The sequence below is a fragment of the Hemiscyllium ocellatum genome, chromosome 24, assembly GCF_020745735.1.
Source record: "Hemiscyllium ocellatum isolate sHemOce1 chromosome 24, sHemOce1.pat.X.cur, whole genome shotgun sequence".
NCBI classification, from domain to species: Eukaryota; Metazoa; Chordata; class Chondrichthyes; order Orectolobiformes; family Hemiscylliidae; genus Hemiscyllium; species Hemiscyllium ocellatum.
Window position 1 is genome coordinate 14,173,376 of NC_083424.1, and position 25,218 is coordinate 14,198,593.

Below are 25,218 nucleotides of genomic sequence, written 5' to 3' on the forward strand. Positions count from 1 at the left end.
CGTACCTGAGGACTGGAGGGAGGCAAATGCAATTCCCTGCTTCAAGAAAGGAAGTAGGGAAATCCCTGGCAATTACAGACCAGTCAGTCTCATGTCTGTTGTCTGCAAGGTGTTAGAAAGGATTCTGAGGGATAGGATTTATGACCATCTGGAAGAGCATGGCTTGATTAACTGCAGTCAGCACAGCTTTGTGAGGGGCAGGTCGTGCCACACTAATCTTATTGATTTCTTTGTGGATGTTACTAGAAAAGTTGATGAGGGTCGAGTGGTGGATGTGGTGTATGTGGACTTCAGCAAGGCATTTGACAATGTTCCCCATAGTTGGCTCGTTCAGAAGGTCAGGAGGAATGGGATACAGGGAAACTTAGCTGTCTGGATACAGAATTGGCTGGTCGGCAGAAGACAGCGAGTGGAAGTGGAAGGAAAGAATTCTGCCTGGAAGTCAGTGGTGAATGGTGTTCCACAGGGCTCTGTTCTTGGGCCTCTACTCTTTGTAATTTTTATTAATGACTTGGATGAGGAGATTGAAGGATGGGTTAGCAAGTTTGCAGATGATACAAAGGTTGGAGGTGTCGTTGACAGTACAGAGGGCTGTTGTAGGCTGCAGCGTGATATTGACAGGATGCAGAGATGGCTGAGAGGTGGCAGATGGAGTTCAATCTGGATAAATGCAAAGTGATGCATTTTGGAAGGTCGAACTTAAAAGTTGAATACAGGATTAAAGACAGGATTCTTGGCAATGTGGAGGAACAGCGGGATCTTGGTGTGCAGGTACATAGATCCCTTAAAATTGCCACCCAAGTGGACAGGGTTGTTAAGAAAGCATATGGTGTTTTGGCTTTCATTAACAGTGGGACTGAGCTTAAAAGCCATGAGATCTTGTTGCAGCTCTATAAAACTTTGGTTAGACCACATTTGGAATACTGCGTCCAGTTCTGGTCTCCCTATTATAGGAAAGATGTGGGTGCTTTGGAGAGAGTTCAGAGGAGGTTTACCAGGATGCTGCCTAGGATGGAGGGCTTATCTTATGAAGAGAGGTTGATTGAGCTCAGACTTTTTTCATTGGAAAAAAGAAGGAAGAGAGGGGATCTAATTGGGGTGTACAAGATAATGAGAGGCATAGATAGAGTTGATAGCCAGAGACTTTTTCCCAGGACAGAAATTGTTAACACGAGGGGTCACAGTTTTAAGATGTTTGGCGCAAAGTATAGAGGGGATGTCAGAAGTGGCTTCTTTACGCAGAGAGTTGTGGGAGCATGGAATGAGTTGCCAGCAGCAGTTGTGGAAGCGAGGTCATTGGGGATATTTAAGAGACTGCTGGACATGCATATGGTCACAGAAATTTGAGGGTTCGTACATTAGGTTTACCTCACATGAGGAACAATGGTCGGCACAACATCATGGGCTGAGGGCCTGTTCTGTGCTGTACTGTTCTATGTTCTGTGTAAGTTGAAAGTCAATCAGAGGAAAATATAGTAACCTAGAAAGTCAACTTCTATGGCAGCAAAAAAGAAAAATCAGGGTGAGTGACTTCTTCTGGGATATAAGAAAGTGCTTGCTGCCAATGGCCAAACAGCACTTCTCAGTTAGATAACAGCATTCTTCTACGTGAAATCTCCTACTTCCCCAAAACATGCTTTGGCATCTTACTACATTTAACAGCTTTCTTTATGTTATTGGAAGGAGACCAGCACAGTACTCAATCAGTGGTAGTTCTTTTTGTGCCTCCTTTCTGCTCACTTCCAAACTAATAGGAAGTCCCTCATTAAATTTCTAGGATTCTTACAGCAGCAGGTCCCAATGCTTCACACGTAGTTTTGAGTATGATTTGAAAACAGATTATATGGATCAAAGCACAGCAACCCAGATTAATCTTTGGAAACTTCAGTTCCATTATTGATTCTCACTATATGAATTATTTTCACTTTCGAGAATGGTGAAGTAGGCATCCCCTGTTTCATGTTCTTTGTACAGGTGGATTGTTCAACCCCATGATCCATCACATCATCTGGTCAAGGCTGTGGGAATGGAAATTTCAGTGATTTAAATCCAGCTCATAAAGGTTCAATGGGATTTTTGCTTCTACTTTGGCACATTGTGTTAGTTATTATAGGAACTTGCGCACTTTATTCTGACCTTGTTCAGTGCACTGGCTCCAGTGAGAATGATATGGGAATTTTCCACTTGGATCACACGTTGTCCCAACCTCACTAAGTATGCTCCAATTCCAATTGCACGACAAGTCACCTGTAAAATAACAAATGGGCTCAGTGGATGAATGACTAATGGCCTTAATAGCAGTTGGAGATGATATTGACAGGCACTGGGGAAGAAATTCCTTTAAAATGCACTTGTCACAAACTAGTGAAATTCTACACTTTGTTATATTAGTCAAACTTTTAACCCAATTTAAAACAAGGAATAGAGATTTTAACCATATTAAGCAATCCATTATGAATTGCATGCAGGTCAATTTGTACTCCAAGCCTTAGAAAGTGGATTTTTTTTAGCTTTAGTTCATCATAGTGATGCGCTCCCCAGCAACTATCCTTCTGTACTGTTTGCTAAATGCTTGGGAATCATTATCGTTTTAGACACATACTTAACTACATTTTTCTAACAGAATTCTCTCCTGAAGACAGTCAAATTGCATAAATTCCATTCATTAGGTCACTGATTTCCCAACAAGGCTTCAGAGGCTTCTGTCAACTCCATTAAAAAAAAGATATAAATATAAAAATTCCCTTTGACTAGAAACACTGATATTTTATTGTTTCAATGCTCATTTAGATAACAGTAAAAAGGTTTTGATGCTAATTTACTCAGTTTTGCAATTTATTTCTTTCTCTAAACATTTACTGTTTGTTACCCCCTTTCCAGGATTGTACTCAAGCTTCCTACTCTACAAGGTTGTTGCAACTTAAAAAAAAACTCGTTCCATTCAATAAAGTGCTAATGACTTTCTCTCCAATGATCAGTGATGTCAACCATGTATCAGTTCCTTGTTTCTCAAAAACATTTCCTAACATAGTATTATGGACCTGAAAATTATTTACAATACTCAGGTCTCTCCCATGAACCACCAATACTGAGCATGAATAGATAGACACTATCATTTCACTCATAGCAAAACTTCAATGGTTAGAAACCTCTAGATCACATAAATACTTCTGCATTAACAATTTACTAAATAATGTACTTGTAACTGAACTTGTATTTATAACTAAAAATAGGAAGTCATATAAAAAACCTTCTGATGTAGAGTTATATCCAGTATTTCACTAAATTAAAATCATATGACCATAACATATAGGAACAGAATTAGACTATTCAGTCCATCAAATCTGCTGTGCCATTTGGTCATGGCTGATGTGTTTCTCAATCCTATTCTCCTGCCTTCTCCACATAATCTCCTTACTAATCAATCTTTGTCTTAAAGACACTCAATGGTTTGATCTCCACAGCCCCCTGTGACAATTAGTTTCACTAATTCACCGCCCTTTAGCTGAGAAAATACCTTCTCCTCTCAATTCTAAACAGTCTGAGGCTGTGCCTTCAGGTCTTTAGTCTCCACTACTAATGGAAACATTTTCTCCAAATCCACACTATCCAAGCCTCTTAGTATTCTGTAAGTTTCAATCAGACCCCACCCCCCCCACATCCTTCTAAACTGCACAGAGTATAGACCAGAGTCCTCAATCACTCCTCCTTCATGCCTGTAATCATTCTGAACCCCCTCCAAGGCTACCACATCCTTCCTTAGATAGATGGCCCACACTGCTCACAATTTTCCAAATGCCTTATACAGCCTCAGAGTGCATTCCTGCTCTTGTTTTCTAGACTTATTGAAATGAATGCTAACATTGCATTTGCCTTCCCAACTACCAGCTGAACCTGTAGGTTAACTTTAAGAGAATCCTGAACTAGGACTCCTATTACCCTTTATGTTTCAGATTTCCAAAGCCCTTCCCCATTTAGAAAATAGTCTACACCACTACTCTTCCTACCAAAGTGCATAACCTTACATTTTCCCCCACTGCATTCCATCTGCCACTTCTTTACCCATGATCCAAGCCTGTCCAAGTTCTTTTGTGGGTGGCACAGTGGCACAGTGGTTAGCACTGCTGCTTCACAGCGCCAGAGACCCGGGTTCAATTCCCGCCTCAGGCGACTGACTGTGTGGAGTTTGCACGTTCTCCCAGTGTCTGCGTGGGTTTCCCCCGGGTGCTCCGGTTTCCTCCCACAGTCCAAAGATGTGCGGGTCAGGTGAACTGGCCATGCTAAATTGCCTGTAGTGTTAGGTAAGGGGTAAATGTAGGGATATGGGTGGGTTGCGCTTTGGCGGGTCGGTGTGGAATTGTTGGGCCGAAGGGCCTGTTTCCACACTGTAAGTAATCTAATCTAACCTTTTGCAGCCTCCATGCCTCTTTAAAACAACTGTCCCTCTACTTATCTTTGTGGCTTCAAACTTAGCAATCATGCCTCAGTTCTTTCATCCAGGTCATTAGTATATATAATGTGAATAGTTGCGGTCCCAATGCTGACGCCTGAAGAATTCCACTGATCACTGGTTGCTATCCTGAAAAAGACCCTTTTATCCCCACTCTCTGCCTTCTACCAGTCAGTCAATCCTCTATCCATGCCAGCACCTTGCTCTTAATACCATGGGCTAAAGCAGCCTCGGCCCTGGAGCTTGCCTAACAGTCTGGATGAGATATCCTGAACTGGCCACCAAGCAGGCGACACAGCCTTTGGGACCCTTGATCCTGGTCACACAGAACAGTGTCTACAGCCCAACTATACTATTCCAAATTACAACCACATTTCTCTTTTCTCCACCCTCTTGAATGGCTCCCTGTATCATGATGCTTTGGTGAGTTGTCTTAGTTGCCTTATAACCTCCTCTTTCGCCCACACAGGGAACAATAATCTCAAACCTGTTGGACAAGCTCAAAGGCTCAGACTCTTTCAGCACTACTTCCTGGATCCCTCTCTCTGCCTCACTTATAGTCACACCCTCTGTTACTGACCACTGACTGAATTTGAGGCAGTTAATCTAAGGGGTGTGACTGCCCCCTGAAACTTAGCTTCCAGGTAACTCTCCTCTTCCCTGAGGTGTTACAATTAATTTATATAATTTCTATGCATTCACAAATATGTTTCTTACATTTTTAACCATTTATTTTATTCCTAATGGTAAATTTATAACTGTATCATTTTCCCATTCTTATGAAGTATTAGATCTGTCAATGTCTTGTTGACAATGTCATAAATTGTTAACATTTTTATCTGAAAGAATGAACTGATCTCCACCCTAAAACTTGAAATTATTTTTCAGTCCTCAAAGTTGACTAATTAAGCAATGACTTAAACTTGTGTTTACTTTGTGACAGTAAAGGGATGCAGCTCCATCTAAACAGCAGAACACCACATCGTGGACTATATGATGTAATGTTCATATCGTTATTTGGCATTCCAACAATTGACTCTCTGAGAGTGTTGCCAATAGTAAAGTTTGGGTTGTGCAGTAGGACAGTCTGTTACACTTACCAGACTGATGGTGACAATTTCATTGTAAGCAAGGGAGGATTCTCCTGCAATGGTTCCAGCTCCTCGCAGGTTCTCTACTCCCAAGCCTTCCTCTTTGCCAATAATGTCAGTGATAACATATCTAGAAAACAGAATACAGTCAAGAAGGTCACATGCCCTTTCCCGCACAGGTAATTTTGTTTAAGGGGCCAATACTAATGATAATGCATGTAATGTTTGGCTAAAAACTACAAACATTTTCCCTCAATAGCTCAGCACAGAAAAATACCCACTGCTTCCACATCTTTTAAAGAGAACTGATGACTACCATCACAATTCAGTCAATAGTCTTGTAATAAACAGTTTTTGACCCACACTATTTTAGTTGAAGGAATAGAAAATGCACAACCTAAATCTACCAATATTCCTCTAAGGCAAGTGTTGGTTCTTACATGAATTTGATGCCTTCCCTTAATTTCAGAAAATGATTTGTCTCCACTCATCATTTCCTTGAGTTGCTGGCATTTAATCTTCATGCAGTGATGCACCAGAATTTGGTATAACAACGTGCCATGCTACTATAATAGAACTGAATGAACTTCCCAACCCTTCACCATAAAACTGTTTAAATAAAGATTGCAAAAAACAAGTGATATTAAGTTTATCGTACTCAAATAGAAAACATTGAAATTATATTTTACTAATGCTAAATGGTCCCCAAAGGAAAGAATTATTGCTCTTTATGATTTGAGGTATAACTTAGTACACAAATGACTCAGAGATGATGAGCCCTTGATCAATAATAGATTTATTTATTGATTCTGGATTTATGCATAGGATTTGACCGCAGCCAAAATCTGAGGACAAGTGTCAGCCATCAGGAACTTTCATATCAGATGGTTTATTTATAGATAGATTCATTCACAGTAGCAATAAAATGTGGCCATTCAAGAAAAACTCAATAATATTGGATCAGGTTATTACCGCACGGAACAGATCCTTCCGTCTAACTCATCCATGGCAATCAGATATCCTAACCAAATCTAGTCCCATTTGCCAGCATTTGGCCCTTATCTCTTTAAACCCTTCCTATCAATATACCCATCCAGATGCCTTTTAAATGTTGCAATTGTATCAGCCTCCACCATCTCCTCTGGCAGCTCATTCCACACATGCATTACTTAGATCCCTTTTAAGTCTTTCCCTTCTCACCGCAAAACTATGCCCTCTAGTTTTGGACTCCCTTACTCTACAATAAAGTTGCCATTGTCCAAGAGGGCTCTCTCTCATTGCAGAGAGATGACTGGTGGTGAGTTTAACTGAAGGATACCATGCCTTAGGTAAGGGACAAGGTTGAGATGGCAGGACTTCATGGTGACTTCAGCTTGTACAGGAATTAAACCCACACTATTGACATCACTCTGCATTGTAAACCAGGCATCTAGCCAACTGAGCTAACTAATGTCCTTCAATTACTGATACAAAGGAGTCTCTAATACATTGTACAGATAGAATGATCTAATGTGGAGTATGGGCTAGATTTTCATTCTGATCAGGGCCAAATTGATGCATGTGAATGGGTAGCCATCCCAGTCCATACCAGAAACAGACATGTACCAAATGGCTAGAGATGGAACATGCAGGCAAAACTGCTAAACAACTGTGTCCACCTCTGTTTAAAAGTTCAGCCCCACAATTTTTTGATTTAGGAGAGTGAGATTTGAGGAGTGATCACACACAAAGTATTTACAACACAAAAACACTCTGATTTATCGAACAGATCCAACCTTTTCATTCAACTCTGATCAACATATTCTTTTCACCCTTTTATGCTTCCCTGGCATTTAAATACATCCATGTAATTCATCTCAAGTAATCCTTGTGATGGCGAGTTCCACATTCTAATTACTCTACAAGCAAAAACGTTTCTCCTGAACTACCCTTCTGGATTTATTATTGATTGTCTTATACTTATTGTGCCTAGTTGTGGTCTTGCCTGGAATTGGAAATAGCTCCTTCATCTCTAATAATTTTTTGTCACCTTAAAAGCCTCAATCATATATCTCTAAATAATGTATTGATGTACATTGCCCTCAGTAGTTAATAATGGTTATTAACTGGCTGATGTGAACATACTGTCTCCTGCATGTGAGCCAGTACTTTGCTTCAAGCTGCTATGTCAGTTAGCAATCAGTAACTGGATTGGCTTTTTATCCCCAGTGCTTCAAGCAGGAGTAGATAATCTCAACATAAAAAATCGATTTCCTTGCAATGCAGTTATTTGAAGAGTGAAAGAATCATTAAAACTCTGTATTCAAGAACACTAAAACTTTGCTCCACTTTTGTCATTCACTCCATCTGTTTTTGTTCATCAGTATAACCAGAGATGTTACACAATGTTGTCCCTTTTTGGATATTTGCAGTCTTGACATTAATTTCAGATATTCAAATTTTCCTGTATATAATACCCACCTGTACTCTCCATCCTCCTCCACATGTTCACAGTGCACAGAGTTAAAAGGGCTAATTCTCGTGTAGTCCTGAGGTGTCAAGTATAAGTATCTGAAGCCCTGAAAAACCAAATGAATTGTAGAAAAGAAGCATATAAAATAAATAGTCCAAATGGTCTATTTATATTTCAGTACTGCAGGGCTAAATGTCACAACAAAATTATAATGTAATTTTATCTTTGATTCATTGAAAAATTGTTCTAAATATCCAATGTAATCAAATTTTGACTATAAAATAACGTTTATTTTAATTGAGGGAAATACTGCACTGAAATATTATAATTACCACTTCTGAAATGGTAAAAGCTTTCAATGCCTCTTCTATCTATCAGTGCCTTGAGTCAGTTGTATTACACACCCCTTTAGTGAAACTAATTCATTTACAAAGTATTAATAGAGTTAGCTGGACTGGTTTCTAGTTAGGCTGAACATCCTCTCTCACAAAAGATAGACACCTATAGAGTCATTAGTCATAGAGTTGCACAGTATAGAAACATACCTTTCGGTCTAACTCGTCCATGCCAACCAGATATCCTAAGTTAATCTGGTCTTATTTCAGGGAATTCAGAGTCAGAATAATCTCCTCCATGACTGATGATTGCTTAGGTAGGTCAGAGTCAAGAAATCATCACTCAAATTTGCCTGGTTTTATCTTTTTTTTTGCCTCTGGCAGGCGATCACTTTATTTTGAGGGTTGGGAATTTTTTATCACTACTGTGATGCAATTGAGTGAATCCAGCAGGATGCCCAGAGATTCTTTACCTGCCCATCATTGTTAATATGCTCATAATTTAAAAAAAAAGGCTACAGCAAAATTTGTTTTGAGCCATACATTTACAGCACTGTACCAATATTCATTTAATCATTCACACAATGTGGGTGTCACTGGTAATCAAATATCATCATTGATTATCATCCCCAATTTTCTGGTCAGCTGCCATTTTGAATACAAATGAGTGACAATGCCAGACCATTTTAAAGGGCAGTTAAGAAGGAACTACATTTATGTGGGTCTGAAAGTCACATGTAGGACAGAGCAGCAGAATTCCTTTCCTGTAGGACATTAGCAAACTAAATGGATTTTTATGACAATGTAGTAGTTTCATGGTCAACATCAAAACTAGCTTTTTACATCAATTTTCAAGTAATTGAAATTGAATTCCCCAGCTGCTTTGTTGGGATTTAAAATTAATTCCTGTAGGTGGTCAGATGACTAGTCTAGTATCAGTACCACAATGTTGACATACCCAACTGACCATGCACAACGAAGAACATAAGAAACAGAAACATGAATAAACCATCCCGCCCCTCTAGCCCATTATACGTGCAATAAAATCAGAGTTGATTTTTTTATCTCAACCCCACTTCCCTGACAATTGCTCACATCCTTTAATTTCCTGTGAAATCTCCGTTGATATTAATTACCTTAAGTCCCTTACTTTTATCAGGCCCTTTAATACCTTGTATTTTTGATATGTAATTTGTGCCTTCTTCTGTCAAAATATTTGTTTAATTATTACTGGTATATCACTACCATTTCCTGATTCACCATGATAACTTCTGGGACTATTTTTACTCTGGTTACCCACGTCCTTTTTGTACACTTTAAAAGGCAACCTATTTCATTTTTCTGGTTAGTTTACAATTACATTTTTATTTTCTCCTTCTTTAATTAACATTTTGGTCACTCTTTGCTGGTTTTTATTAACACTCTTAAGCCTCAAGATTACAGAATCATAGAACAGAATCTCAGAATCCCTACAGGGTAGAAAGAGCCATTTGGTCCATCAGGTCTACATGGATCCTCCAAAGCGCATCCCACCCAGACCGAGATCCCGACCCTATCCTTCTAATCCTGTTAATGGCTAATCCAGCTAGTCTACATATCCCTGAACACTAGGGGGCAATTTAGGATAGCCATCTATCTAACCTTATACCTTTGGACTATGGGAGGAAATCACAGGACCTGGAGAAACTCCATGCAGTCACACAAGTATGTTTAAATTCCACACAGACAGTCGCCCAAGACTGCAATTGAGCACAGATCTCTGGTGCTGTTAGGCAACAGTGCTAATCACGGAGTCACTGTACCACCTCATTATGTTTCTCCTCTTAATCAAATACTATCTGTAACTTCCCTAGTTCTTCAAGAGCTAGTCGTGAATTGAACCCAACCTTTCTATAACACTCTTTGAGTCATACATTTAATTCCATAATCCTTTTGAATCTATGCTAATTGGCACATGGTTCAGGTAGCAATCAGATATTACCACCTAAGATATTTTTTGATTTAATTTGGACCCTAAATCCTCACTCCGATTCATCAGAATATTGTTCAAAGTCTCCAAATGCGGAGGCTCTTATTTGGAACACAATGTTTTTCCCCATCCCACGTTCTGTCTGTTTCCAGACTCTAGAGGTAGCTTTAACATTGATATTGGGTAGGCAACACACATCCACAGCACTCACACACAGTTGCGCAGAAAAATGTCTATCCTTCAAAGTCTGCCATGAGATTGCACATTCCTTTTCGCTACCCCAAATTGAATGGCTTCCTGCATGTTGGTGCTTTCATCAGTTTGTCCAGCCTGTGGCCATTCTGTTACTCATACAGCCAAGTAACAAGAACTTCTTACCTGTTGGTCAAAATCAAGAGCCTCAATCACTTCGGGGCTCATATCCATTCAATGGAAAGAAGGTGACCTGGAATTGAGCAATTCTTGAAGCAGAGAGAGAAGGAAAACAGATTTACCTTGTATGGATCATCTGGATCTTCCCAGGCCACCTGAAACATGTTCCTTATCTCTTCAGCAAGGCCAATCCTGGCACCACTGTTGGCTGCGATATAAATTCTAGGAATGCCTTCTGCTCTGGCTAGTTGAGATGCCCGCAAGAATAGCAAATCCTCCTCAGGGCCAAATGAACCAATCTTATAAGTGAGATCATTACAAATCACAATAATGTCACGTCCTTCGGGATATTCTGGAGTTTTTAAGTTCATTTTCCAGGCCACCATTCCTACCTGAGGGAAAGTCCAACACAATCGTATTTAGTTCTTAGAGGAAATAACTGTGTCAACGATTGAAGAAATATTGGTTGATATGGAAGGGAATAACAAATGTCTGAGTAATAATTGCATAGAACAACAAATGTCTGAACAATAATTGCATAGAACATGAAAGCGACCTGTAGGAATACAGCAATGAATCTAACAGTAAGATTTATAAAGAGAACTAGAATTGTTTAACAACACCATGATTGAAAGTGTGGCAAGTGGAGTTGTAAATTCTTCAAGGAAATTAGAATCAGATTCTAAGCCCTTGTAAGGAGATGGTAGCCATGATGTGGACGTGCCGGTATTGGACTGAGGTGGACCAAGTTGTGGGCGGCACGGTGGCACAGTGGTTAGCACTGTTGCCTCACAGCGCCTGAGACCCGGGTTCAATTCCCGACTCAGGCGACTGACTGTGTGGAGTTTGCACGTTCTCCCCGTGTCAGCGTGGGTTTCCTCCGGGTGCTCCAGTTTCCTCCCACAGTCCAAAGATGTGTGGGTCAGGTGAGTTGGCCATGCTAAATTGCCCATAGTGTTAGGTAAGGGGTAAATGTAGGGGTATGGGTGGGTTTCGCTTCGGCGGGTCGGTGTGGACTTGTTGGGCCGAAGGGCCTGTTTCCACACTGTAAATCTAATCTAATCTAAAGTCAGGAGTCACACAACACCAGGGTTGTACCTTAACAGGTTTGTTCAAAATCACAAGCTTTCACAGTGATGCCCCTTTGTCAGGTGAAGATAGTGCACTGCTCCTTCACCTGATGAAGCTCTGAAAGCTTGTGATTTCAAACAAACCTGTTGGACTATAACCTGGAGCTGTGTAGATTCTGACCTTGTTAGGAGATAAGCGCATCTATGCTATTATCTCAACCATGCCATGTAGTTATATGTTGCCATACAAAACTTTCTTTGCTAGAGGAAGTTTCTCCTGAAATTTCAACTGGGGTTTTAGTAAGTATTTCACATTTATATTCACTAGTTTCACAGTTAAAAAAAGGAATTAAGACCAAAGATGTTCACACACTACACTAGTTGGTTTAAAGCCGCATGTTATATGTGCCATGCTGACATAAAATCTAATTTATATTCAATGTAATAAGAAAGATTGTACGGTTTACCAATTCAAAGTATGCCGATCACAACATCTATTCATTACTTTTATCTGGACCCTTTCTTTGTTACTAATGTTTTCAATTTTAGTTACAATGTGCATTTTGGGTCTCAGACCTCTCCCAAATTGCTCAATATAACAGATGTGAACAGTACATACCTCATTACCTCCAGCAATCCTGTTCATATGCACGAGTTGACCCTGAGAGTCTAGAACAAGTTCTGTGCACAGGAATGGTTCCTTAGGACACTCTACATCAGACCCCCACAGCTTAAAGAGAGCCTTTTAGCCAGAGAAGGTAAAGAAAAAATAGAAACATTTTTAGTCTAAATTTTCGATCAGATTTATTATGACACAGAAAAACAAACTTCCAGTCATATTAAATAACCTTTGTTGAAGTTTAGTAAATGTGTCAATGTTGCTCATCAAATACATAAAATCACATAGTGATAGATATGTACAGGATGGAAACAGACCCTTTGATCCAACTTGTCCATGCCAACAGATACCTTTAATTAATTTAGTCCCATTCGCCAGCATTTGGCACATATCCCTCTATACCCTTCCTATTCATGTACTCATCCAGATACCTTTGAAATGTTGTAATTGTACCCACCTCCACCACTTCCTGTAGCAGCTCATTCCATACATGCACCACCCTCTGCGTGAAAAAGGTGTCCTTTCAGTCCCTCTTAAATCTTTCTCTTCTCACTTTAAACCTATGCTGATGATATCAGAGCTGTGCTAAAGGAGGATACTATGGAGGGCTTGGGTGGAGAGGCATTATGGGTGGAGCTGAGAAATAAGAAGGGTGCAATTACATTGTTGGGGCTGTGAGGTAGAAGAACAAATAGGTAAACAGATTAAGGAAAGATGTAGAGGCAATAGGATAGTAGTGATGGGAGATTTTAATTTTCCCAACACTGACAGGGATACACTTAGCGTCAGAGGTCTGGTTGGGGTAGAATTTGTAAGAAGCGTCCAGGAGAGTTTTCTAGAGCAGTATGTCAATAGTCTGATGAGGGAAGGGGCCATATTGGACCTGGTGTTGGGGAATGAGCCAGGACAGGTAGTAGAAGTTGCAGTGGGGATTTCTTTGGGAACAGTGACCACAATTCTATAAGTTTTAGAATATTCGTAGACAAAGATGGAAATGGTCCTAAGGGAAGAGTACTAAACCGGGCCAAGGCTAATTATATCAAAATTAGGCAGGAGCTGGGAAATGTGGATTGGATACAGCTATTTGAAGGGAAGTCCACATTTAATATGTGGGAGGCTTTCAAAGATAGGCTAAAGATAGTGCAGGATAGGCATGTTCCGTTGAAGGTAAAAGATAGGAAAGGCAAGATTCATGAACCATGGATGACAGGAGAAATCATATGATTAGCCAAGAAGAAAAGGGAAGCGTACACAAAGTCCAGGCAGCTAAGAACAGAATGGGCCCTGGAGGAATATCGGAAGAGTAGGATCAGTCTTAAACGAGGAATCAAGTGGGTTAAAAGGAGTCATGAAATAGCTTTAGTGAACATCCCAAAGCATTTTATTCTGATATAAGAAGCAAGTGGGTAACCAGAGAAAGGATTGGTCTACTAAAGGTTAATGAAGGAAGGCTGTGTGTCGTATCTGAGAGAATGGGTGAGGTTCTGAATGATTACTTTGCATCAATGTTCACTGAGGAGAGGAACATGATGAATGTTGAGATAGACGTTTGATTAGTCTGGATCACGTTGACATACATAGGGAAGCTGTGTTGGGTAGGCTAGAAGTTATTAAGGTGGACAAATCCCCAAGACAGGATGGATCTATCCCAGATTGTCGAGGGAGGCGAGAGAGGAAATAGCTGGGGCCCTGACAGATATCTTTGTGGCATCCTTAAATACAGGCGAGGGGCCAGGGGACTGGTGGGTTGCTCATGTTGTCACCCATGCAAGAAGGGTAGTAGGGATATTCCGGGTAACTACAGACCAGTGAGCCTGACGTCAGTGGTGGGAAAGTTGCTGGAGAAGGTACTGAGGGATAGGATTTATTTATATTTAGAAAATAATGGACTTATCAGTGAAAGACTGCATGGCTAATAGAGTTCTTTGAGGAAGTGACCAAGTTGATAGATGAAGGAAGGGCTGTTGATGTCATATACGTGGACTTTAGTAAGGCATTTGATAAGGTTCCCCATTGTAGACTAATGGAGAAAGTGAAGTCACATGGTGTGCAGGGTGTTCTAGCTAGGTGGATAAAGAACTGGTTGAGCAAAAGGAGACAGAGAGTAGTAGTTGAAGGGAGCTTCTCGAAATGGAGAAAGGTGACCAGTGGTGTTCCACAGGGATCAGTGCTGGGACCACTGTGGTTTGTGATATAATAAATGATCTGGAAGAGGGCACTGTTGGTATGATCAGCAAGTTTGCAGATGATACGAAAATTGGTGGAGTAGCACAAAGCATAAGGACGGTCAAAGAATACAGGAGAATATAGATAGACTGGAGAGTTGGGCAGAAAAGTGGCAGATGGAGTTCAATCCAGACAAATGTGAGGTGATGCATTTAGGCAAGTCTAATTCTAGAGCGAATTATACAATGAATGGAAGAGCCTTGGGAAAAGTTGATGAGCAGAGAGATCTGGGAGTGCAGGCCCATTGTATCCTGAAGGTTGCTGCACAGGTGGATAGAGTGGTCAAGAAGGCATATGGTATACTTGCCTTCATCGGACGGGATATTGAATATAAGAGCTGGCAAGTCATGTTAAAATAGCAGAAGACATTAGTTCGGCCGCATTTAGAATACTATGTACAGTTCTGGTCGCCACATTACCAAAAGGATGTGGACGCTTTGGAGTGGGTGCAGGGAAGGTTTATGAGGATGTTGCCTAGTATGGAGGGTGCTAGCTATGAAGACAGGTTGAGTAGGTTAGGTTTGTTTTCATTAGAAAAAAAGAGATTGAGGAGGGATCTGATTGAGGTTTACAAAATCATGAAGGGTATAGAAAGGGTTGGTAGAGACAAGCTTTTTCCTCGGGTGAAGAATTCAATTATGAGAGGTCACACTTTCAAGGTGAGAGGTGAAAAGTTTAAGGGGGACACACGTGGCAAGTACTTTACACAGAGAGTGGGGGGTGTCTGGAACGCGTTGCCAGCAGAGGTGGTAGAGGTAAGCATGGTAGATTCATTTAAGATGCGTCTGGACAGATGCATGGGTAGGTGGGAAGCAGAGGGATACAGATGCTTAGGAATTAGGCGACAGGTTTTGACAGGTATTTGGATAGGCTCAGGCTTGGAGGGCTGAAGGGTTTGTCCCTGGGCTGTAAATTTTCTTTGTTCTCTTTGTTCTTTGGTCTATGCCCTCTAGGTTTGGACTCCCCTACCCTGGGAAAAGACTTATTTGCCCTATCCATTCCCCTCATGATGTTATAAACTCCTAAAAGGTAAAAACCTTCTAAAAACCTCAGCCTCTGATGCTCCAGGGTCATTTGGAAAATTTAAGTAGGTTAATGACCAAACAAAATATGTGGCATAGTATTGAGTGATATAGATCAGGAAGATCTTTCATCTGTGCTGAACTAGCTGACTTGAGCTGAGGAAACACAATTGCCTTCAGTAGCTCAGGTTACTGAAAAAAGTGAATATTGGTTAAGAAAACACTATATTTTGTCTGTGATAATGAACAACTTGCCAGGAGGCAGCCAGTGGCCATGTATTTGGATTCCACCAATTGAACGGAAGCAAAAAATTGAGAAAAAAGGAAGTAAAGGTTGATATAAATATCATCCATAATATACTTAAATAAATGACTTATCTCTATGGAATGTGACAAAAAGATTTCCTCATGACTTTCCAGTTTACAATACATACACACAGGTATTCACAAAGGCTGTGCCAGATAAAAGGGTACAGGTTCTTTTTAAAATCTGCCAAGTGTTCTGCATTTATGAGAGTTTAAGATTTTTAAGACACATACTCTATATTTAGAAGTCCTGCATCACGGAACAGCATCCACCTCTGTGGAGAATGTATTATCTCAAATCATGTGGCAACTTTTTATATCCAATAAAAATGGGCAAGTTAACAAGCAAAAGGTGCACCGCATTACCCTTAACTTTGACTGAATAGATGGTCCTGTAACATAACCCAAATATGAATGCTTGGGAAGATGTGTTTCCCAACTTATCACATTCTCACTTTATATTATTTATCCAATGGATTCTCACTCTTAACCAAGTAAGTATTTGTGAATATTGGGTTTTGACAGATTCAAGTGAGGATGGGATGAGTCAAAGCCTGGTGATATCCACAAGATATGGATATCCACATATGGTGATATCCACAAGAAAAGGATTCAACACCTTTATGAGGAGAGAAATTTGTTAGCTGAAAATGAAAAGATAACTTACCTGCTGAAAGATTTCAGGAAAGTCATAGACATAGGTTGTTCCCAAGCTCTGTGCCTGGAATCGCTTTGCCTGCAATAGATCTTTGGTGACATAAGGTGTATTCATCAACATTCCGTGGAGAGGTCCCTGCTTTTCTCCATATGAAATAAACATGATCTAAAAGCCATTACAGGAGACAAATTACAATTGTTACTATTCTTCAAAGGAGAATGAATCAATACTGGTATAGAATCCAAGGATCAAAGTGCCCCAGGAAGCCAAGTTCAATTTGTGAATATACGCAAAACTCAGAAGGATCTAATTTCTGTAAAAGTAATAGAGAAGAAAATAGCTAAAATTGATATAAAAAGATAGCTTCCAAGTTATTATAATTTCACTATTCCTCTAAAGAAATTCAGCAGGAAAGCAACACTCACAAGCTTTTCTATCACCAGAGATGAACTTTCCATCTATATCTATTATGACTCATACACCTACCTGGATTGTATTTCTTTCCACCCAGCTTCTTGTTAATTCACTTCTGAGTCTGTCCACCACAAATTAATTCACTTAAATTATGTCATTTTTACATTAGAGCTTCCAAAATATCTTCCACTGGCTCAACAAAAGATTCCACTCTGTTTCTGTGATTCTACCCTCACAAGTTGCCTCTTTCACAACCATGACAAAGCTCCATCTACCATCCATCAAATTCTGTATTCAACTGGTGACCTTCCATCAATTCCAGAAGTCAGATGACACTAGGTTTTAGACAAACAGGTTTATTTGAAATCACAAGCTTTTGGAGCATTGTCCCTTCATCAGAAACTTGTGATCTCAAATAAATCTCTTGGACGATAACCTGGTGTCATCTGACTTCTGATCTTGTTCGCCCCAGTCCAACGCTGGCACCTTCACATCATTCTTCAATTACACCATCTCCAATTTGATTACACCTTCTCTTCTTGTTTTCTGAAGGAACTATTCCCACCATTATATTCTGATTATCCCTTCCAATTCTTCTACCAGATACTTCCTTTCCATTAACACCTCCTATGAAGGTGCAGAAGTGCAAGACACCTATTCATTCCCTTCCTATCCAAAACGAGGTATGTTCCTTCTGGGTAAGATTACAATTTACATATAGTTGCTCAAAACCACAAGGTGCATTTGTTGCTGTGGTGCAGTATTCTCTATAGAAGATAGACCAGAAGCAGACTAGGTGAATGCTTAATTAATTATCTGTTATATCTGCAAGAGTGGGGCCTGAGATCCCTCTCATTTGTCATTTTAATTCCCCTTTTCTTGCCCCTCTGGCAGTTGTCTGTTTCCTGTTCCAGTGATGGTGAAAATTCTGCATATTCTAAGAGCAACATCTATTTTTCTATGAGATACTTTGCACAACCTTCACTTTAATGTTGATTTTAATACTTCAATTTCTCCTTGCCTAAGCCCTGAACTCCTTCAGCTAGTCAAACATTTCTTGCTTCTGTTATAGACTTTAACTTGTTTCCACGTTCTTTCTTCTATTGTCTTATGTCATTAACAAGTGGCTGTTTTCCATATTTCACATATATGAAGATTTCCCTTGTCCTGTTCCTTTTTAATTCTTGTTCATTGCTGATACCCTGCCTTGTGATGAAAAGGTCCCACCTTCAATACCACCTCTATTCTTTTTGCAGAGACCACTGACCCATGGAGTACTTAGTTCTAGTTTCACATTTAAAACAATTGCAATATTTGGCTGTTTCAAGATTGTTTCTCCACTGTTGCAAATTGGGAATTGGAGCTTGCACATTCATTTACATTTTCTAATCTCGAGAACCCTCCATAATTCAACAAGCATCTACCTGTCCAGTCCTAGCATTTGGCACCTCCTTGTAAAGGCTCATATCCAAGTAATATCCAGATTCATTGGTAAGAAGCAAACGGATTGGGATTGCTTTTCCTGTGGGCGTTAGGCGGATATTTATTTTGAGCTCAGCTTGCAGGACCCTGAGTTTCCACAACCTGCTTCCATATCTCATAACCATGTCATGGACAGACTTCTCAATCTGAAAATAAACATTGAAAAATATATAATGTCAAATCAACACAACACAAAAGATTTTATAGTGAGAAAAGAGTCAGACATCCCTTTGATTGTGATGCAATAATGTGCTTTTATGATTTGATAAGTTATTTTGAATAAAATCTTCCATATTCAATAAAGAAAAACACCAAAGTACCGACAATAACTCTCACTTCCAAAATAAAACCACAATTATTGGCCTCACAGAAAATTGTAACTTCAGTCGATTTATTTTGTGATGTGCTTTTCTTCAGGGGAGCAAACAGAAGTTGTGCCCCTCATTCAACATTCTAAGATTTAGCGACTTAATCATTCAGTTAGTTGCACAACACAAGTTGATGATGACTGTGAGTCTTTTATACAAGTTCAGAATTTTTATGAGAGCAGAGATGATCAAATAAGACAGATCAGTGACCACCCCTTACTTCTGTGAGCGTGGTTGGACTAAGTGAGACAAATCAGCGCACAGTTGACATTTCCACTGAAATTCATGGCTCAATATAGCCGAATCAGACTAATTAAAATTAACATTGCTGTTCTGCTCTAGAGACTGTTAATACTTTTTAGCAAATATATGGTATGGCACTATCACTGCATCAAGTTTGGATTACAAGAGAAAACAATTTCTGCGGAATCTACTTCTTTGAGATATTCCAGACAGTTTCTCTGTAGATTTGTAGAAGTTTCCTATTTCATACATAATATCATGTGGAATTCACCATAAGTAAAAACTAAAACAATTGCTTGCTTTTTTTTTTCCTTTTGCTTTAAATGACAGAAAGTGAAACCATGTATGATGACTGGAGTAAGATTCTTGAACTAACAATTCAGACAAACACAAGAAATCAGAAATTTTCAAACCTTGGATGGGTCCATTATCACAGTTGGCACGAAGTTGAGGAAGATATGATTGCAATCAGTGCGGACAGTCTGTTTGTTAAAAGCCACCTCCAATTCATCCATGGCCTCAAGCAGCAGACGCTCTCCCTCATTTTGTAGATATTCAAAAGAGGCTTCCTACATAGCGTACAGTGCAGAAGATTGAAATCACAGCAAATCAAATTCTGGAACAGATGCTTTTAATACGTTTGGAGTTTTTTGAGGATCAGAACCTCCTTACATTTATTCCTAGTTCCCAACTAAACAACAGTTCTCTGAGGTCTCTACAAATACATAATCCAAATTCACCTCACAGGGGTGTGGTCTTGCTATGACTTTTCCTTTCCTGACCAAAGTGCTCCTTTGAGAGAGAGCTTAAAATGACTTGATAGTTAACATAAGGAAATTTCTCATATCCCAAAAGACTGCCTTATATTGAGTCATCTCATAACTAATAATAATGGTCTGATGAAAAAGTTATCAAATCAATCCCATTTTCCCATTGAAGGGTAAGGTCATGCATGCAAATTAGCACATTAGAAATAGCATGCAAGGGGAATGCTGGTAGCTTAGAATTAACTGTAAGAATTCATTTTCATTCCAATTGATTTTTCTTCACCGTATAAAACTCTGTTTTGCCCAATATGCCATGGAACTCAGGCTCCATTTCCCTTTCCACCTTTCTCATATAAGATGATCATTCAGCCCTTCAAACCTGATCTGCCATTCAACCAGCTTTTGGCCGATCTTCTACCTTAGCTCCAACTTCTTGCACTATCCCCACATTTTATGATTCCCCCAGTCTCTAAATATCAGGCGATTAGTCTTGAATATACTTGAGAATTGAGCATCCTCAGCTCTCTGAGGTGAGAATTCCAAAGCTCCTGTACCCTGGGTGAAGAAGGTTCGCCTTGTCTCAGTCATAACTGATCAATTCTTTATTCTGAGAGTGTTCTAGACCATTTAGCCAAGGCAACATTATCCCAGTATTCACCCATTATACCTCTCAAAAATTTTAAATGCTTCACTGAGATATCACCTTTCATCTTCTAAATGCTGTGGAACATCAGGCTAAACTATTCAATTTCTCCTCATAGGGAAACCCTCATTCCTGCTTAAATACATTGGAAATTTGTAAATATTTAGGATATCACAGTAGACACAGCCGTTTTTCCACAACAGCAAAAACATTTTTTAGTTCACCTTTTTCTTTCTACCGCATCATAATCCAATGTCTTTTAATACAATATTTATAATAGTTCTCTAGTTATACAACCATACATTACTTTATATAATTTCCCTCTCCCCACTTGTAAAATTATCTGATCTTTAAAAAAAAATTTATGCATAAACCAAAGCAGTTTTAATACCTGGGAGTGGGTTTAGAGACAATAATAATAATAGTAATGCTCTTGAGAATAACATAGTTCATGTGATGAGAAATGCTATCAACAGACCAAGACAACCAATAGTAAATATGAAAAAATGGATTAAAATTCATAGTTTTTTGATTGCCTTTGGGTATTTGAGAGTGCATATACAAAACTTGCTCTCAAGGGTTGAAAAAGTGAAATAGGGCTCATGATTGGGGAGATTTTCTATATGCTCTTTGGAAGCAACATGCTAGCTAGATCAAATAGTCTTCTTTTTTGCTCTTACATTACAATCACCTTCCTCATCTTACACCAAACATTGACTGGATTAGATTCAAGTTTCGGTGTGAAAGATGCACACTGCTAATTGTCAAAATTATACTTCTGCTAAACCAAATTATGTGCTGAGTCGCAACGAAAATGCCGCATACAGATCCTCTGTAATTCCTAGGTTCTCACCTTAGTGATGAGGTCAGGGTGACGCACTATCGCTCGGACAAAGAACCTGTAGTCAGTGACTTCTGCTCCTTTCTTCACCTTGGCAGCACCTAAATACAGGTGCATCTTGTGATTACCACAGGGAACAGCAGTGAGGTCAAAGTTTCGCATTCGGTTAAGTTCCAGCTGAAAGGCTAATGCCGGGTCCAAATGTCGATAAATACGATCCTCTGCAAACTGGATAGAGATTTTAAAACACAAGGACATCACATACTTATAAATGAAATAGTGTTCATTCTTATTTCAGGTTATATATGTCTGCTAGAGAATAGTTCAACCAAGGTAAGTATCCTTCTACCATATCACAAAAGTGTCTATTCCTCAAGTTCAACAAGTTGTCTGACCAGGTGGAGTCAATGCCAGAGTTTGATTCACATATGACATCTGCAAATGCAGATTTTTCAACAAATATTACTGAAGAGAGAGATGGTTCACTTTTTTCTTTCTCAATTCCAGGGGTGTTCAATTCAAGCCAATTATAGCAATTCCATCATAGTTGAGATCAAATCCACACTGTTCACTGTATTTGTCCAATGTGCCTTCAATTGAGACAACTGTTTCACACATATTCTAGAGAGTCTTATATTAAGTAAAAAAAACCAAAGGAACTGCAGATGATGGAGATCAGAAACAAAACAGAAATTGCTGGAAAGGCACAGCAGGTCTGTCAGAATCTATGGAGAGAAATTAGAGTTAACATTCGGGTCCAGTGACCCTTCCTCAGAACTGTTCTGATTTCTCTCCACAGATGTGATGAGACCTGCTAAGCTTTTTCAGCAATTTCTGATTTTGTTTCAATAGAGTCTTCTTCCTTTGTCAAAAAACAACACTTACTTAGATGTATTTGATTTGGGTTGCTTGCCTATACATATCTTGCATTTTTAAAATGGCTTTGGGACTCCAATATTGGCACCAAATGAGGGTCTGGGTCTGCACTTGCTGGGAGTTACATCGGAGGAGATGTTCAAAATAAAAACAGAAAGTATTAGAGAAACACAGCAGGTTTGATGGCTTCCGTGGAGAGAGAAATATAATTAACATTTTGAATCTGGTATGACTGTTCTTCGTGCATCCGCAGTATTTTGCTTTTAATGTGAAAGATATTTTCCTGTAGGCAGTCTCTTTTTAATTGGTCATCTCTGGGATTTTTATCCAATTAAGAATGGAAGGTGGGAGATAGATACTGTTGGCCCCATCAGTAGTCGGTCAGTTCTGTAGCATGGCAGCCCCATTAGGGAAAGTGGGCACTGCTGAAGGATCACTCCACCAACAGCAAAATGTCATTGGCCCAAGAAATTTAATAGAGACCTCAATAATTTAAATTGGATGTCCACCTCTATTGGACAGGCAGCCAATTGCACCCAGTCACCAAGAAGCTTCCCAATCTCCACCCTGTGGCTAGGAAGACCCTGCATGTTATCTTTATGAAAATGGGATGAGAAAAATTTCAAGGCATTCGTTAAACACGTAAAGCAAATCGCACCAACATGTATTGCGAAAAAACATGCAAGTTTTCTGACTGTAGTTACAAAACAAAAGTCTATTCATGAATCCATTTAAAGCTTAGTAGTACAGTAAGTGGTTTGGGATGTACAGATTGCCATTTAGTTTAACACTGATCAAACAGGGATCAGAAAGCAGAACTCAGCTGTTGCTTTGCAACCTAACCTCCATAGGGCAATTTGAATTGAGATCAAGTAGATTACCATTGATCATTCCTTTTATAAAAGATTTCAGTTGAGTAAGATATACCTGAGGATTTAACACAGACTTATTCTGCTGAATCATTCAACATTCATTGCTCAAAAACTGTGGGAGGATTGGTTTCTCTATATGCGGATAGTTCCACCTGAATTCATGCAAAATTAAGATTTAATTTGTTTATTCTTGATCCCTTAAATTCAACTGAGTTAGGGAGTGAGGATGGTATGAAGTAAGTATTAATACAGTAGAAGAAGAAATACATTTTGATTGTGCTTAACACAACAAAAGAAAAAGGACAAGTGCAAATGCAGATTAAACAGAAAGATTTTGAAATCTTCAACATTCTACTATTTGAAAATAAATTTTCATTTGAAGTCCCTCTGAGTTGATAAAATAGCAACTTTCCAGTGAGAAGCAGAATGAAATACCTTCAATATATGTTTAAAATGTATAAAGTATGAAGGATCATGCTAAAACAGGTCAATTGGTTACATCTAGTAGAATAGCTTTAAGGTTTTATTTTGGTGATATGATAGTAATGATTAACTTTGTTACTGTTATTTATGAGCAGTCAACATCTAATTGCAGTAATTTAAAATGCAAGACAAGACCAGCAGAGTCACTGGATATGTGACAAGACTTAAAAGCTCAAAGTAAAGACTTTGGATGATACTGGGGGAAAAAGGTTAATTTGCTCAAGATTTTTAAAACAATTTCTGTTTTTCCTAAACTAAATTTGTTCATCTAAGATCAATATGTTCATATTGAAGGCATTACTCTCTGGTCAGATATGGCACAGATCGAAATTCTGTTTAACCCAGCCCAAACAGTCAGTTATCCCCAATCTCAGAAGCTCTTCCAAAGACATCAGTAATATGACATTTCTATTTCCCTAACAAACCACCATTCTGCCTTCTTAGTGATACTGAAAATCAGTGGCAAATAGTGGATACACTTGGGTTGACTGAAACAATTCCTATTAGCTGGAAGAGAGTGGATGGAATGGATTTCTGGAATGGATTTACAAACTCATTAATAACAGGGCAGCTTGAACTGCAGGGCTAGAGTTGGAACATTTCTCATGTTTTAAAATTGTTGCAATCATAACCCATTGATGCATATTTATTGGCTTATTATTAGCAGCAAAATTGCTTAACGTACCTCAGCACTGGCCCTGAAGGTGAAGTACTTGGGGAATTCTCGCTTTCAAGGAAAAGGAGATTGGGAAGGAAAAAGAAAATCAGAATTCACATTGTGAATACTTACAATTAAAGTAAATAATCTTTGATGTAAAATTATTTAAGATGAATTAGCCAGTTTAGAAAATAAAACTTGCCTTCTGCCCAACCAGAAAGGTGATTCGTCTGATTCCATAGTCAAAAAGAAGTGCTTTCTGTACACACAAGGAAAAGGAACAGCTGAAGAAGATTTTGGTGAGCAGTAAAATCAAACTAGAAAGTTAATATCTTCAAAGTTGCCTGCTTTAGAAATTCACTCTGGCTAACTGGCTTCGTTACCAAATAACACGTTCAATGAGCTTGGGTTTAGAAAATGATGCAAAAATTAGTAGAACTTCTTTATGTCATATTTTCTTTTCCTAAATTTAAACAAGTATTGAGAGAAATATCTTGGAATAATATTCCTAACTAGATTGCAAAGATAGGAACTGAAAGAATTGCAGATGTTGTAAGTCAGAAATAAAAACATAAGTTGCTTGAAAAGCTCAGTAGGTCTGGCAGCACCTGTAAAGAGAAATCAGAGTTAACCTTTTGAGTCAGATCCAGTTCTGAGGAAGGGTCACTAGACCCGAAACGTTAACTCTGATTTCTCTTCACAAATGCTGCCAGACCGGCTGAGCTTTTCCAGCAACTTCTGTTTTTGTAAAAATAAAAGCATTACCTAATTTAGAGTGTATTTGGATTTGGAAATTATTAAGTTAGGGTCCCTGAATGTCAAGTTTCACTGTCATTTTTGACTTTTCTAATGTAAAAGTAAATCTATTTTGATACATAGTTATTCAAAAACGTTTAAGATGAATAGCAACAGAAGTATAATTGCCATGAGACAGTACTCCTAACTATAATGACAAAAAGAAAAAAAAGCAACCGAGAGAACACATGTGGTCTCAGTTTAAA

The 25,218-nt window shown here is 39.0% G+C and overlaps 1 protein-coding gene across 3 annotated transcripts in view; it reads right to left on the reverse strand.

Moving 5' to 3' along the window:
• acacb (acetyl-CoA carboxylase beta) overlaps positions 1-25,218 on the reverse strand; it is a 129,557-nt gene that overhangs the window by 27,747 nt on the left and 76,592 nt on the right. For all 3 annotated transcript variants that reach the window (XM_060843485.1, XM_060843486.1, XM_060843487.1), the window contains 11 exons: positions 24,420-24,476; positions 24,245-24,286; positions 21,341-21,556; positions 19,491-19,646; positions 18,409-18,612; positions 16,580-16,735; positions 12,359-12,481; positions 10,792-11,061; positions 8,002-8,099; positions 5,551-5,671; positions 2,137-2,247 (listed from right to left, as the gene is read on the reverse strand). In XM_060843485.1, the coding sequence (XP_060699468.1) occupies positions 2,137-2,247; positions 5,551-5,671; positions 8,002-8,099; positions 10,792-11,061; positions 12,359-12,481; positions 16,580-16,735; positions 18,409-18,612; positions 19,491-19,646; positions 21,341-21,556; positions 24,245-24,286; positions 24,420-24,476 (1,554 nt within the window). The remainder of the gene's footprint in view (positions 1-2,136; positions 2,248-5,550; positions 5,672-8,001; positions 8,100-10,791; positions 11,062-12,358; positions 12,482-16,579; positions 16,736-18,408; positions 18,613-19,490; positions 19,647-21,340; positions 21,557-24,244; positions 24,287-24,419; positions 24,477-25,218) is intronic.